At 41.2% G+C, this 16669-nt stretch overlaps 1 protein-coding gene across 1 annotated transcript in view; it reads left to right on the top strand.

Moving 5' to 3' along the window:
* The window catches only part of MYOCD (myocardin), a 33832-nt gene that overhangs the window by 13556 nt on the left and 3607 nt on the right, over positions 1 to 16669 (top strand). Inside the window, exons 4-10 of the mRNA XM_012726081.1 lie at positions 886 to 1011; positions 4716 to 4925; positions 4974 to 5017; positions 6224 to 6383; positions 10797 to 11735; positions 13819 to 13962; positions 15193 to 15321. Of these exons, the coding sequence (XP_012581535.1) occupies positions 886 to 1011; positions 4716 to 4925; positions 4974 to 5017; positions 6224 to 6383; positions 10797 to 11735; positions 13819 to 13962; positions 15193 to 15321 (1752 nt within the window). The remainder of the gene's footprint in view (positions 1 to 885; positions 1012 to 4715; positions 4926 to 4973; positions 5018 to 6223; positions 6384 to 10796; positions 11736 to 13818; positions 13963 to 15192; positions 15322 to 16669) is intronic.

Raw genomic sequence — 16669 nt, 5'->3', positions numbered from 1 at the left:
TCCATCGCACACACACAAACACACACAGATCCACACACATACATGTATTACACGTGCATCTATACACATACCACACAGAAATGTATAGGCACGGGACACGTGCCTACAAATATACACATGTGTATTCCAACAAGAGACCAGTGCATACACACATACACGTATGCCAGGATCTACACATGTGCATATATGTTTATATACTCACATATACCCAGACCCACATGGACATATACAAATAGACACACCTCTACATAACCACATATACACATAAACTCACACATACCTGCATGTTCTGACACACACATAGAGACACTACAGGTACATATGCATGCATGTACACACACATGTGCCTCACACATGTTTGCATACCCAGTGATTTGCAGGCACAGATATTTATGCACAGACGCAGAGATTCCTATATATGTGTGTGCATGTGTTTGCACACATACTAATACACACATACACATCTAAATACACAGAAACATACACTTTACCTCCAAGGCAAACAACCTTTCGTATGACTTTGTTGTCCTTCATTCTCACATGTTCTACATCCGTTCCTCCCTCTTTCTTTCTTTTCAATCCCATTGTCAAGTCCAACAGGAGGACCTTGTCACAAATCGAACCCTTACACAGGTGACAGATGTCCCAGTTTGCCTACACCAGGCCAGTCTTTCACCTGTCCTCCGGAATAATTATTGCTAATGCCCCTTTCTCTCTCAGACGTGTCCTCAACTGCTTGACAAATTATGTTTGTCTCCTCTTGGGGGAAGTAGTTGACATACTGGGATACGAAACCAGAATTAAGAAAGGCACCACATGTGAGAGAGACTCTGTATCACACTGTTTTGACCCTGCATACTAATACTGTGAATCTTTGACTTTCAGGACCTTACTTCCAGCTCAGAAAATGAGAGGAATGACTCAAGCTCGCAGCTTGGCAACCAGTCAGACACGGGGAAGCAGAGCCTGGGCCCCCTCAGCACCCCTATCCCAGCGCATGCTGCTGTAAAGGTACTGAGATGCTGGTCTCCAAAAGCCTGCCCAGGGCTCTCAGCGAAGAGAGCCAGCTCTGCAGACCCTTCTGAATGAGGCCTGGCAACTTGTTTTAGTCCGCCAGGAGCATTGCAAGGCAGGAGTGGAGCGGGGCCACCCATGTACCTGGCCCAAGATTCTGAGCTAGAGGCCACATACTGTGGAGCTTTCTGAGGAGAAGCTTCTGTGTTGGCGTTTCTTTGGGCTCACAGCTTAGCCAGCATGTTCCTGTCATAAAAGACTTAATAAGCTCATCCTAGAGGTAGGCATAGGTAATCATTATATGTACAGGATTTATGAATGCCACCACACAAGTGCAGAACAGTTGGATTTTAGGCAAGGGACCTTGCATCATGTAAAACCTGTCTCACTCAAGCTATCTCCCTTTAGAAATGTAGATAAGGAGATAGGTCACATTCACAATAGATAAATAGCTATGGCATGTGGCACGCATTTTGTTTCACTTTCTCAGAGTTATGACTGACAATTCACAGAATACTCTCTCCTCAATGAACTTCTGGTAGGTGCCTGACCTTCTTTGTAATATTTCCTCTCAAATCACTTCTAATTGATCTGGGGCATGATTTCTGAGCTCCAGGGTCACTATTCAATCAGCACTGAGATATCTATCTTCTGAAATGTTTTTTTTCTGTTGTAAATTAAGAGTCCGTGTGAAAGTCACGGCATGCTTCCACAACATAGATACAAATGTGGTTTTCTTGTTCTAAGTGGATGGGAAAATTAACCCCCTGTAAAATTAACCCCCTCAGTAAACTGCCATAGTTTAAGCCTCGCTTGCGGTGTACTCAACACTCTGAAATGATGTGACTACGGGCGAATTTTAATCATTGTAGAAGGAAGGAGGAGGTGATAATTCACCTGATTTCCAATGCTGTGTACAAAGAGAAGGTATATTACTACTTCTTCCAACATATTCAAGTTTTGATTACTACAAATGAACAAAACCTTTAGCCTCATTGTACATGACAGGAGTCTAGAGGAAGGTCAGGGCCATTTCATTGAAGGGCAGGTTTGATACAAAGCTGGGCTGCTTCATGTAAGAAACAATATCCCTTCTGACTAGGCAATGCCTAAAAATTCCCAGTTAAATATCAGTCACCCCTAAATTAAAAGGAAAAATTAAAAATAGGTGTTCAAATAAAAACTTTTATAGTAACATTCATAATAGCACTATAGGCAAAGTTGGAACTAACCCAATTGTCCATTTATAATGAATGCATAAACATATGCCATAACCAATGGAATATTATTCCAGCCATAAAAAGGAATGAAGTACTGATGCATGCTACAAAGTGATTAAACCTGGGAAATATTTTGTTGAGTGAAGGAAGCCCACTCAAAAGGCTACGTGATACCAATTCCATTTATTTGAAATGTCTAGAATATGCAGATCCATAGAGACAGGAAACAGATTAATGGTTTCCAGGGACTGGATGAAGGAGAGAATGGGGAGTGACTGCTGAAGGGGAAAAAGATTTCCTTTTGGGGTGATGAGAAAGTTCCAGAACTAGATAGTTGTGACATCACATTATGAACGTACTAAATGCCACTGAGCTGTATACTTTAAAAGGTTGGTTTGGTAATTGTTATGTTACTTGTATTTTATCACAATACAAAAACAGGTTCCTCTTCCGCAGGCAAGTATGTCCTTCATTGAGGCCAATAGTCAGAGAAGTAGAACGGCGTTTGGATTTCAGTCTCCCTTACTCTTAGTGTAATTTACAATGGCATGACCGTTATCAGACAGCTGTAAGATAAATAAGTCACAGACTTGAGGCATCACTGTGAGTTAGAAGTGTCCTAGGTGAGCCACGATTTAGGCCAGTCTCGAAGGATGAGCCGGAGTTAGATAGCAAATGGAAGAGAAGTTGCTAATTAGCATAAAATTGCAAAGAGTCAGGAGGTATAAATTACTGGGCAGGGGAGGAGGTTTATAAAGTTTGAGAGAACTGTCTTCTTTGGCAGTCTGGAATTTGAACTCCAAGGCAAGACAGGCAAATTGATTGTGGCAGTTTAAAGCCAGAATTGCCCTTGGGAAGTCACATTCTGTAGCCACAGACCACTCCATTCCCTCTTGTATGACACTAAGCTATCATCACATCTATGACGAGGCCTCAAATCACTGGATTCTGAGTACCTCTCTGCTTTAGAAAGATCAATGTGCTCCTCTGTTGGCCATGCCATTCCGCATAGGAAACAAAACTTCAGTGCCTTCTGGAATGCTCTGAGTGCCTGGGGCTAAAGCAACATAGAAAATTCCTTGGCCCCTGACCCAACTGCTAGACTCAATGTAGCAGCTCTTGTCTTCCTCCAGAGACATCAAGTTTTAGGATAAGGGGGGAACAGAAGCTGAGTTGGAGCAAGGCAGAGCAGAGTTGATCTCCCAATGCTGAAGACTGATTAATTAAATGGAATATTAATCGATTAATTGCCAGGGAGAACTGGACCAACAAACACAAGGGAATACATGTGTTCATTACTCATTCTTTAAGAAATAGCCTCCTTGAGAAAATTTAATTACATGGTGGGATGCGCTGAGTCAGAGAAGAACAAATTTTAGGCCACTTTCAGATGTATATTTTGTGGTTAAAATGGGAATGCCGCCCAGTCAGAATGTGCCTGCCAGCTGTTCGGGAGCTCCCTCTTCCGGACATTGCTAGCACTACACAGTCCCTGGATTTTTTTTTTTTTTTCCCACTTGTATTCTTGTAGAAAATTAAGAATCTTCTAGTACAACATCCATGTTCTTCATTTCAACATTCTGTCATAGAGTCAAGGGATGAAAAATTATATTTTTTTAACTTAATACATTTTGGAATGATTGTTTACTACTATTTTGAGAGCATCTGAGTTCATACCAAGAATTATACTCTTGGAGACCTGTTATTCAGTATGATCTTTTATCCTCCTCATATTTCACTGGGACAGAAAGTAGAAAATTCTCCTCCCTAACTTGCAGGGGAGGTGGCTGGTATGTAGTAAAGTTTATTAATTATACCACATTCAGAAATTTGACCTAACGGCGAAGCCTGAAGCCTTCACTTATTTCAGTGTGTCCAAATCATACTCTGTGACTTGTGCTAAGGTTCCAGTGGGTGGCTAGACCTTTCCATAGTAAGAAAAGGATAATTATTTCAGAGGGTGTCACTTTCTGATCGCATATCAGCATTTGGGGTTGGTAGGAGGAAAGTGAGTGTCTTCCTTTTCAGCCCAAAGCAACAAAAATCCACATTTGGATTTTCAGATCCAGTTAATTTCATCTAAGTTTATGTCATTAATAAGTCAACTTAATTACTGCTTAATTTAACGTCTAGATTATAAAAGAACTTTCTTATGGGTCCATCCCAAGCTCTGAAAGTATCTGCTCCCTAGTGGGCTTGGGTTAGGGAAATGCCCTTACGAAACACAGGTCTACACCCCTTCAAATCTGGGCAGGCAGTCTGCCTGGATGCTCCTGTGGTGTGTTCTCTGATGCACTCACAGTAGACTTGTTCACTAGCTACTTTAATATCCCAGGGTCTCTTTGTGTACCATGCCTCTGCTGTATTGCCTTTCTGGGGCTTAAAAATATCCATCAGATAAAACTTCGTTACTTACCTGTGATGCCAAGTCATTCCCCTCCATCTCCTAAAGTTCGTGTCATTTCTTCATCCTTGTTGCAGTCTAAATCCTTGGGTGACAATAAGAACCGCCACAAAAAACCCAAGGACCCTAAGCCAAAGGTGAAGAAACTCAAATATCACCAGTACATTCCCCCGGATCAAAAGGCTGAGAAGTCTCCTCCGCCCATGGACTCAGCCTATGCCCGGCTGCTCCAGCAGCAGCAGCTGTTTCTGCAGCTCCAGATCCTCAGCCAGCAGCAGCAGCAGCAGCAGCAACAGCAACAACAACAACAGCAACAGCAACAACAACAACATCAGCAACACCGGTTCAACTACCCCGGGATTCACCAAACTCAGCTCAAGTAAGTCAGTCTGGTATGGGAGCTGCAGACAGGGTGGGATGGTTCTCTGCATGGGGCTCCGTGGGCCAGCACCTGGGGACCAGGCAAGCCCCATATTGCCCCAGATCCTCATCTGGCATGTTAAGAATATGACCCTATTTAGAAACCAGGCACCGTATTTCAGGAGCATAAGGCTAGGAAGAAACAAGTGAAGTAATACCCTGAAAAGTGGCCACAGGAGAAAGGAAACTCACATTTTCAGATGGGATTATGGAAAAGTGGAGCAACCCTCTAAGAATGCAATATTGGTATTTTTGAGGACTATGGGTTCTGTTTCACACATTGACTTTAGGAAACGACAAAGCTGAGTGACTAGAGTGACAGGCTCAAATTGGACTCCTGAGCCCGGGTATGTGAATCCATCACTAGGTCACCTTTTAAATGGCCAGTTTTCTCACCTATTAAATTGGGGTGTGGGTTTCCCCACCCATTTCTGTTCAGCCTCAGGTCATGCAAATAATTATCCTGCGTCCTGAACACCACCTAGCCTGGAGTGGCTCACTCCTGCCTCCCCAGAGAAACACAACACACATGCTGAAGCAGAGATGGACAAGCATAGCCCCACAAGCTGCTGTCTGCACCACTCCTTAATGTCTCCCCCAAACTCAGTTGTTCCTCTTGCCATGGAGCCTGCACTGTAGCTCTTCCTCTCCCTGCCTCTGCTGCTGATTGAGTGCATGCTTACTCCTTGGAGGCAAAGAATTTGTGAGGCCATCAAAGTGCAAATGGCCTTCATATACAGTTGATCCTTGAACAACCCAGGGGTTAGTGATACCAACCCCTCTCCTGCAGTCAAAAATCCGTGTATAACTGTTGACTTCCCCAAAGCTTAACCACTGACAGCCTGCTGTTTGCTAGAAGCCTTCCTGGTAACATAAAGTGATTAACACAAATTATAAATTTTATATATATATATATATATAGACTGTATGTATATTAGATAACTGTATCTCACAATAAAATAGCTGGAGGAAAGAAAATGTTATTAGGAAAATCATAAAGAAGAGAAAATACATAGCCATCTATGTATTTATACCCTAAGTTTACATTTTCTGTTTACAAGAAAATCCACATAACAGAACCTACACTGTTCAAATCTGTGCTGTTCAAGTGTCCACTGTATGAATGTGACTACATTTTAAGTTTTCCCTTTTTATTGCTTTTCAGGGAACCAAATGAACAGATGGCCAGAAATCCAAATCCAAACTCTTCATCAGCACCACTGGGCAATACCCCTTTGTCTCCTGTCAAAAACAGTTTTTCTGGACAAACTGGTATCTCTTCTCTCAAACCAGGCCCACTGCCATCAAATCTAGATGACCTGAAGGTACGGGCCATTGACATCATTCTCTCTCTCTCTCTCTCTCTCTCATACACACACACACACACACACACACACACACACACACACATGTACGCGCACACCAGTACATTTCTTGCTTTTTCCCCATAAGCTCCTGAATGTCTCCATGGCCTTCACTTGGCCACTCATTTGCCCTTCAGTCTTCAGTGCCCAATCCTCAGTCCTCTGTCATCATTTTCTATTAGAAAAAGGTAAGATTGGGATTAATTCCAGTCAAATGCAATTCAGTGGGAAAGTGTCAGCACCAGTGAGTAAAATGTGTCTCATGCCCTGATAGCAAAGATTCGTCTACTCCTTCCCCAATAAAATTGCTAAGGTTTCATTGACCCTATTTCAATTTGGCATCAATCAACCTAGAAGAGGATGCCAAGCTCCTGCTAGTTCTCTCTAGAACTGGGGTCACCCACCTCCAATTCTCATATAAACCTTGTATCTATAGAAATCGGTTCTCTTACCTGGTGACATGATGTTGGGAGAAATAAGTCAGACACTTTGGGACAAATACTCTGTGACTGCACTCACAAGTGATTTCTGCATTAGTCAGACTTATGGAAAGAATATAGGAGGGGGTAGCCACAGGCTGGGGGAGAGAGATGGAGAGTGAGTATTTGAAGGAGTGGAGTTTGAGATGATGGAAATATTTTAGAGATGGGGGTGGTGATTTATTTTTATTTTACTTATTTATATATGCAAAAACTGGGGTATAGGCCAGAGGTGTGGGGAGATGAGAGGATTCACCAGAGACAGAGTGGGGAGCAGAACAGACAAATGTGGATTGGCTGAAGCACACTGCTGAGGGGAGCAGCGGGTGAGAAGGGAGAGGTCTGCAGTGCCATGCACAGCACTGTGAATGTGTTTAATGTCACCAAACTGTCCACTTTGCAATAGTTAAATATCAAGTTTTATGTTCCATATCTTTTAGCATAACAAAAAGATTACCCTTTTAAATTTAAATTTTACTTTTTAAAAGAGTGGAAAATTAAAAAACTAGAGGGTATTTGATGCTTATTAAGAAATTAATGCTTGTAATTTTTAGGTACAATAATAATATATCTACAGTTTTCAAGAAAATAATCATCTAGACTATATAGAGAAGATGCCAAAATATTTACAGAGGAAAATTTATGAATGCTTCCAAATAATTCAGAAAATGTAGCTATAGGAAGAGCTAAGTTGGGTGTAAATGCAACAAGATGGGGTGTGAGATGATTAAAAAAGGTTGAAGGCTACATGGGGTTCATTATATTTTTTCTACCTATTTTTAAGTATGTTTGAAGTTTTCAATAATAAATGCTTTTTAAAAATTATCAGTGATGAATAAATCAGTGAAAATAATTTTTTAAAAATGTGAACACAAATCTTTGTCCCAAACAGGACCCACATAGCAAAGTTTCCTGGAATTTAAGAAAAACTGAACTCAACAAGTATTCATTTCATTTTAGAATGTGAGCTGCATTATTTAATAATGTACTTGAAATTATTCAGTGTCAGAACAGACTCTAAAAATAAGTGTAGAACTCATTAATTTTAAGTAATTCAAAATTAAAACAATAATGAGTTGCCATTTTGCACTTTTTCAAACCAGTGCATCTAAAAGAAAATTATAAAAAAGAGCTAGAAAGACTATGGGTTATGGGGGAGAAAACATATTTAGTGCTTATGGTATGTAAGTAGATCCATTCCACTTAAAATAGCTTTTAGCTAAGTATAAAGTTATACATATTCACCACTGAAATATGATAACTTATAGAAAAGTAAAGAATATTTTTAAAGACCATTAAGACTCAAGATAGAATTGCAAGTCATGTTTCCTTCAGTACCGAAAATGCCTAAGGACATGTTTTTTTTTAAATAATTATGAGTGCAAAAATTTCTGGTGTGCCTTATTATTTAACATATCATAAACATTCTTTCATAACTTAATTGTCAATAAAAATTTTAATAGCACCATATCATATTTCACCAACTATTTAACACCTGACCACTAAACATCTAGCTTGGTTCCATATTTTTGTGTTTAGCAGTATAATTTGTACATACATTTATCAATTTCTTGGATTACCTCTCCAGGCTGAAATACATGGGAGGAAAATTCCCCCCAAAAAGCATCTTACTATTTTTTAAGTTCTTGATACATATTAACATTTCTCCATTCCGAAAATTTGTGCCAGTTTATTCCTAGAAGCAGTGTGTGAAAGTTGCAGTTCTCAAACACTCAGAGAAACACTGAGTCACCTGGGGCTCTTGGTAAAATGCAGTTTCTTATTCATTGGATTTGGGGAAGGAATTGTAGGATTCTTCATTTCTAGCCAGTACCCAGATATTATTGGTGTTGCTGGTCTAAGAATCAGACTGGGGATAGCAAGACAGTAAAGAGCTTTCTTAATGCAATGTTACTGCAACAAAAGTAAACGGTAGCTTAATAAAATAAAATAAAATAAACTTCCTTTGTGTAACAGGGTCTGGCTGGGCTTTGCTAAGCAACATGCAGAAACATTTTATGTACACACAAGTGGATGCTTACAATGTCCTTAGACAAAGACAAGTACAAAATTAGGAGGGAAATGAGTCACTATTTACATGTGTCTAATATATTTTAAACTTATTTCCTATCAAAAGAATTTTTAAATAAAGACCTTTCTTTTTAACATTTTTACTTATTTTTGCTGCTCCTTCAATAATACAGTGTTATTCATTTCTTTGTCAATTAGATACATAGAAAATATGTACATATTTTATTTGTATTTCTTGGATGACTAAAATATTAAAGTGAAACATAGCATTTAAATATTATTGCCCTTTTAAAATAATGTTTCTTTTGTCTGTAACTGTGCACTACCCACTTTTTTATAAAGAGTGGCAATCTTTTTTAGTTTGGGTTCTTAAACATATTTAACACATTAAACTCCCAAACATTTTATTATCCTGCAGTTACTTTTTCCTGAAGCTATGATTTGCATTTGTATTTTATTTTTAACGTGTGTTTTCAAACTTTGTTGTCAATATTTTTGTGAATACTTTATTTGCTTCCCTATTCAAGAGACCTTTTCCTATCAGAGGACTATTTCCCTATGAACTCTTGTTATGTTATGGGTTTATTGATACTGGTGACTTAAATAAACTTGTACTAATTAGAAAAGTAATATGCTTATGAGGAATATTTAAGAAATTCAAATAAGAACCATTATTAACATTGCAGCATATCTTTATCCAGATATTTTTATCTGTAAACAAATTTTTTAATGTATACACACATGTATTTATATAATTTTTTAGAAAATAGAATCAAGCAATTTAAACTTTTTCACTTAATAATATACCCTAAATAATTATCCATTATTCTATATCAGCAAATATTTATAGCATCTCTTTTAATGGATCTACAGTTTTCATCACTTGCATGCACTATAATTTATTTCATTTCTGTATTTTTAGACATTGGTAGTTTATAATTTATGAACAGTATAAAAACTGCAGGCATGAGATAATTACATGTGAATCAACATAATAATAACAAGCTCTTACATTGCATTAACCATTTGCCAGGCACCATTCCAGTACTTGACAAATTTTAAGCCATTTTAATCCTCACCAAAAAATGTACATGGTAGGTATTGACATCTGTATTTTACAGAAGGAAAAACTAAGCAGAGTGATCACTGGGCTAGTGAGAGACCAGAATTTGAATTGATGATCTTATCTCTGCATATGTCATCTCTCAATAGGTGATTACCGTCCAGCCAGTTGTTCGATTTAGGACGTAAATATTGGTGAGAATCATGGTTCTCAAAAACTGCTCCAGGGAACAGGGGCATCACATCCATGGGTACTTGCTGGAAAGGAATAGATAGTCTCGGTTCCAATGTCAGACCCTCTGAATTAGCAGGAAGGGCTGGGACCCAGCTATCTGTGCTGTACCCCAATTCCAGAGGTTCTCGTGACTGCTTAGGATTAGAACCACAACAAAGAGCCAGGTGGGGAGAGCTCTCCCTCAGGAAGCAGAAAATGTGGGAGTCATTATACTTGGAGATGGTTAGTTGAAGGCTGAAGTCTAAATCCAGGCAGATATCAGTTTTCTCATGTATAGATGGAGCAAAAGCTGAAATGGTAGTTAGAGGGCAGTCAAGTAAGTAAGTACTCTCTGTACTTCACTTGAGTGCTACATTTCTATGATTCTGGATATGAAAACGTGGTAGAGGACCCATTAATATTTTATGAAAACTATCATGGGAAGGAAGTTGAAGAGAGGTTACAAAAAGAACAGTGACATTGTGCAATTCCACTTGTGGTGTGTTAAGGCTACATTTAAATTACAAAACAAATGTATTTTCTAAGACCATCACTACACAGCATACTAACAACATCCTGGTTTCTTAGGTCTCAGAATTAAGACAACAGCTTCGAATACGGGGCTTGCCCGTGTCAGGCACCAAGACAGCGCTCATGGACCGCCTGCGACCCTTCCAGGACTGTTCTGGAAACCCCATGCCAAACTTCGGTGAAATCACCACTGTCACTTTTCCTGTTACACCCACCAGCGCGCTGCCCAATTACCAGTCCTCGCCCTCCACCAGTGCCTTATCCAACGGATTCTACCACTTTGGAAGCACCAGCTCCAGTCCCCCCATCTCCCCCGCCTCATCTGACTTGTCAGTGGCAGGGTCCCTGCCGGACACTTTCCCCGACGGGTCCCCCTCCTTCGGCCTGCACCCGTCCCCCATTCACGTCTGCGCCGAGGAGAGCCTCATGAACAGCCTGAACGGGGGCTCCATTCCTTCGGAGCTGGATGCACTGGACTCCGAGAAGGACAAGATGCTGGTGGAGAAGCAGAAAGTGATAAACGAGCTGACCTGGAAACTGCAGCAAGAACAGAGGCAAGTGGAGGAGTTGAGGATGCAGCTGCAGAAGCAGAAAAGGAACAGTTGTGCTGACAAGAAGCCACTGCCTTTCCTGGCCGCCCCCATCAAGCAGGAGGATGCCGTCTCCAGCTGTCCTTTTGCATCCCAACAAATACCTGTGAAAAGACAAAGCCACAGCTCAGAGGGCCAGCCTCCTGCTTGTGAAGCTGCTCCACTCCTGTCCCTTGGGAACACTCACTGTGTGGACTCCTCAGGGCAAACCACCGTACTTTCTTCCACCTTTCTCAGCCCGCAGTGTTCCCCTCAGCATTCACCACTTGGGGCAGTGAAAAGCCCCCAGCATATCAGTTTGCCCCCTTCGCCAAACAACCATTATTACCTACCTTCATCTTCAGGCGCTCAAGGGGAAGGGCACAGGGTCTCCTCACCTGTCAGCAGCCAGGTGTGTACTGCACAGGTAAGAACTCCCTGCCCTACACCCTGTCTCTGTTTCTGGAAGTGAGAGGTAGACTGGCAACTTCTAAAAAACTGTTCTTGAGAATGTTGATGGTAAGTGTTTAACCCAAAAAAAGTCCAACAGCAGCTCCTGGACATCATGATCCTCAAAGTTACTCAGCAAATCAAACTTACTTCTCTGAGACAGGGCTTGACAAACTTGTTCTATAAAGGACTAGTTATGGATAATAAATATCTTTGGCTTTTCTGGTCATGCTGTCTCTATAACTACTCAGCTCTACCTTTACGAGTCACTCCTCAGGGACAACTTGTAAATGAAAACACATGGCTGTGTGCCAATGAAGTTTGACATAAACAGCTAGATTTGGCTCATGAAGAGTAGGTTGCTAATCTCTTTTCTCTGGACTCTTTGGTGTCAAGCCTTTCCAGAGGTCAAACCAACCTCTGGAACCAAAGAGAACCAAAGAGGAAGTTATGAAACTCTATCATCGCTCCCTGTAATAGTCTACACAGTGCAAATATTTACTGGGCACCTACTACATAGTGGGTTCTGTTCTGGCCTCTGAAGGTTAGTGCCAGACAAAAATGCTTATTCTATTGGGGAGACAGACAGAAAACAAAGTAAGTGTTCAATGCATCAGGAGCTGATACATCTTAGGAAGAAAGAACAGAGGGCGAGGTAGAGGGTGAAGTTTGCACCTTTACATTGGAGGGCCAGGGACATTTGAGCAAAGTTTTGAATGAGGTAAAGGAGAAGCCTAGAGAATATTTGGGGTGAAGGTGTTATAGACAGAGGAAGAACATCAAATAGAAGAGCCTTGGGGTAGGCACAGGCATAGTGCAGAATCAGAAAGAGTCAGTGGAGCTGGAACAGAGTAAGAAGATGGCTGTAAGAGGTGACTTACAAATTTAATTCATTGACTGAAGCAAGGTGATCATTCGAGACTCTCCTTTTATTTATGAAGTCAAAGAAGTATTAGAAATGTCTACCTAAAATAAAAGAATGAAAATTATATTATCAAAAGATTCTGAAATCTGTATTATTAGAAAGGAAGACAGTCCACATTAATTGGATACTTGCTGCATGCCAAGTGTAAGCACCACAAATGTGAACCATCTCATTGGCACAACTTTATCAGCTCCAATTTATTGTTTTTACTTGCCACTGAAGACAACAAGTTTCAGGGAGGTTAAAATAGTTGCTCAGCTACACAAAACTACACTATCTGATTCAAAAGTGCACCCTTTTTTACTTGGAATACTCTCTACCATGGAAATATGAAATGTTGCCATAAGTAATGAGAATGTATTTTAACAAACCTCTCAGAACAGCATAATAAAAGAAGTGGGGCCCGTGGCTGAGTGTGCATCCTGGGACGGGCTGGGACCTGCGTGGATTATTGTCATCATGATTTGGTGCACCGGATCCTAGGTTTCGTTGGTAAATAGCCCTCAAGGCAAAGATCTGGATCATTGGTATTCAATTCCAGTGATTTCAGTGCTGCTAAGATCTAACATTTGCACATTGATTTGTGGTTTTCCAAGCACTCTGAAGACATGAGTGATTACACAATAATAAGATAAAATATAAAGAACAATATAAGATAATATGATTTATTGTGCTTTTAACATTACACAAAATATTTATGGGGGCAGATTGATTAAGAAAGACTAGAAAAGAAGGGAAGTCTGTAAAAGGTCAAATGTAATGAGAATTCAGAGATTTTAAAGATCGAGAGTCAAAAAAAAAGGCTATTCCTTGTGAAAACAGATAAGGAGAGAGTATGTATAGGACATGCTGAAGGAAGTTCATGGAAGAAATAGTAGAATGGCAGCTTGCAGGAGAAAATGGTACCAGATTGTGGAGCATCTTACCCTGGTTACAGGTGAGGAGCATACACTGGGACTATTTGGGAGTTTTTGAGTGGTAGGTGACCAGAGCCCATTTTGTACAAAGCAGCATTTCTTGAGAGTTCAGTAATGAAATTAGGGTAGTTGGAAAAGATATGACACCAATAATCTTGAGAGGCAATGGCTGCTTTCATTCATGCTGCTGCTTAATTGTTCCTTCTTCCTTTCTACAGAATTCAGGGGCACATGAGGGCCACCCTCCAAGCTTCTCTCCCCAGCCCTCCAGCCTCCATCCCCCTTTCTCTGGAGCCCAGGCAGACAGCAGTCATGGTGCTGGGGGAACCCCTTGTCCCCAAAGCCCAGGTGTACAGCAAAAGGTAGGCACCTGCAAAAAAGGTTTGCTGTGGCCCCTGTCTTCCATGGTGGATGATGAAGTTCAATGACAGAGATAAGTGACAGTAGATAGAAATATGTCCTCCTGAAAAGGACTAAAGTTGATGTACTGTTATATGTCAGGCAGTATACCAAGGAATTATCTCCTGAGGTCATCTAGAAATCATAATAACTAAGTGGCCATAGCAGGCTCATTAAACATGGCAAATAGGACCCTCCCTGGTGGCGCAGCAGGTTAAAACACAACACTAAGAAGTTAAAGCCACTTCAGCATGAGTTCAATCCCTATCCCAGAGGTAATCCTCATGGCGTGGCAGACCTCTCCTGACCCGCCCACTGCCCCCCTCAGCAGTGTACTTCATCAGTCTGCCTGTTCTACCCCCACTCTGTCTCTGGTGAATCCTCTCATTGCCCCCGCACCTCTGGCCTGTACTCCAGTTCTGTATGCACAAGTAAATAAATCTTAAAAAAACAAAACATGTCAAACAGGCCAGTTTCAGTGCCATTTATGACTGGAATAGAGGTACATGGGGAAACAGTGCTGTAGAAAGAGGGAGGTCTGTGGACCCATGGAAAGGATGGAGAGGAACAGAAAGTTTGTGTTACAGTGCACTATCTCCATAGAAACAGGAAGAGCTGATACAAATCCACAGGAGGAAGAATCCAAAATGTGGGTACTTCCAAGGGACCATGCATCAGGGAAGGGCAGGAGGCAGACATCAAATGGCCATGATGCAAAAATACTGTGTGCAGGGCAGGGTATCCCCAGGGTCAGACACCCTGAAAGCACCCAGTGCTTCCCAGAACACATATGACTGGCTCATGGAAAGATAGTCCAGGGGGGTCTCTAACTGCAAATAATCAAAATGGCCTGAGAGATAAATTACCCTCAAAATTCCTGGGCTGAGAGATTTGACTTTGTATTGGATTGAACACTTTGGGGTTCTTTCCTTTTCTCATTGCTCATTCCCTTAACAGAAGGTATCTCCTAGAGGGATAATGAGGATGTAAAGTCCCAGCCCAGAGCCTCCAGCAATAAGTTTGCAGTGATACATGCTACTGTTTATATATCGGGGCTGTTTGTATAGAAAACAGCACTTTTATTTTTCTTAATTTGATGTTTCCAGAATTTAACCTGTAGTTTTGAAATGAGATGAAGTTCCACCTCTGATCGACCCATTAACTGATTGTGTTCCTCTGCACTATACTCGCAGGTGGCCGGTTTACACTCTTCTGATCAGGCAGGACCAAAGTTTTCGATTCCATCTCCCACTTTCTCTAAGTCAACTTCAGCAGTGGCAGAGATAACACAGCCACCATCCTACGAAGATGCAGTAAAACAGGTGACTGCTCAACTAACAAATGGACATTATTTTGTAGTATTTAACTTAATGCAGGTAATAGGGTGTGTGTCTAGTGGCCCTCAACTGAAATGGGCAGAGCATCACGATGCTTTGCAGGAAGTGCTGTGTGTGGAGAAGCCATAGGAAGCTTAGAGAAAAGAGGTTGAGACTGACCACCTAGATGCCAGTTGAGCCACCAGCCAGCTGCCATTGCATCTACTGTGGGACAGTGCTCCACTTCTCTAATACAAAATAAGGACATGGTCTACTTGGCGAGGGTTCTCAATAATGGAGCACTTCCCACACAGCCCAGGCAACAGGTGAGGTACTCAAGTATGTGAATGGCATTAGCAGGGTCATCTCTCTTTGTGCTCTTAGCTTCAGATTTCAGGACTCTTAGCAGTGTACTGATGGCTGTTGAAGCTGAATAAGAGGGAAGTTCGCTGTACCCTCCACTCTCATTTCCTCTGGAAATTTTCAATATAAAAAGGGAACAAAAAACAATGGTCTTATATTTCAAACGGCCCAAGCTTAGAGAGAGGATTAGCTCTTCCTTGGTAGGTGCTCAACCCAGAAGAGGGCATCTCCATCAGCTGCTGCACAATGATCCAAATCACCTGCTAAGAGAGTGTTTTGAATATCAGAAATTTTGTGCAAAAAGGAGGCTTTCTCACCTCTAAAAAACTAGAGGATCTGGCAACAGTTGAGCCACACTCCTGGCAGTGGCTGCCTGGAACAAAGGAGCCAAAACCTATTTTAACTGCAGCTGACGGGCTGCATTTCACCCACCTCTCCTTTTCTTTGCTTGGTCATTTACATCCAGGCAGTATGTCCATGCATTCACTACCAGACTCTGCAGGCATGTAATGTCTCTTATACCAGCAACTGACCCGTTTGTTGACCTGTGTCCCCAACCTACTGACCTTTGATACCTTTGTTTCTCGGGACTGGGCTCTCAGAGGAGTGAGATAGATATTTGCCTTTATTCTCCTCATCTCCTTCCTTGGGGATCTGTAACATGAACTGATCTTCCTTCACGATTCCAACAAACAAAGGCTCAACTGTGCTTCCATGAGTGAGCCAGAGCCAAAGGTTATATTCCTGACAAGAATCAACAGATTATCTATGGTGATGAAGTATCCAAGAAATATGAACCACTTTCTTGGATCACATCCACAATGTATTAAAATACTATCAATGTATCAATGTATTAAAATGCATCTGAGATGGAAACCTCTTGCACAACTGACCTCATTTCTTTTCTCGGTATTAGCATTCTGCCTCCTCACCTTCTCTTATATGAGACTGTTTCATTCCCATTGATTTCCAGCCCAAAATTAATTTTTTT

This window comes from Condylura cristata, unplaced genomic scaffold, assembly GCF_000260355.1.
Source record: "Condylura cristata isolate star-nosed mole 26May11 unplaced genomic scaffold, ConCri1.0 scaffold00017, whole genome shotgun sequence".
Lineage (NCBI taxonomy): Eukaryota > Metazoa > Chordata > Mammalia > Eulipotyphla > Talpidae > Condylura > Condylura cristata.
This window is presented reverse-complemented; position numbering and strand designations above follow the sequence as displayed.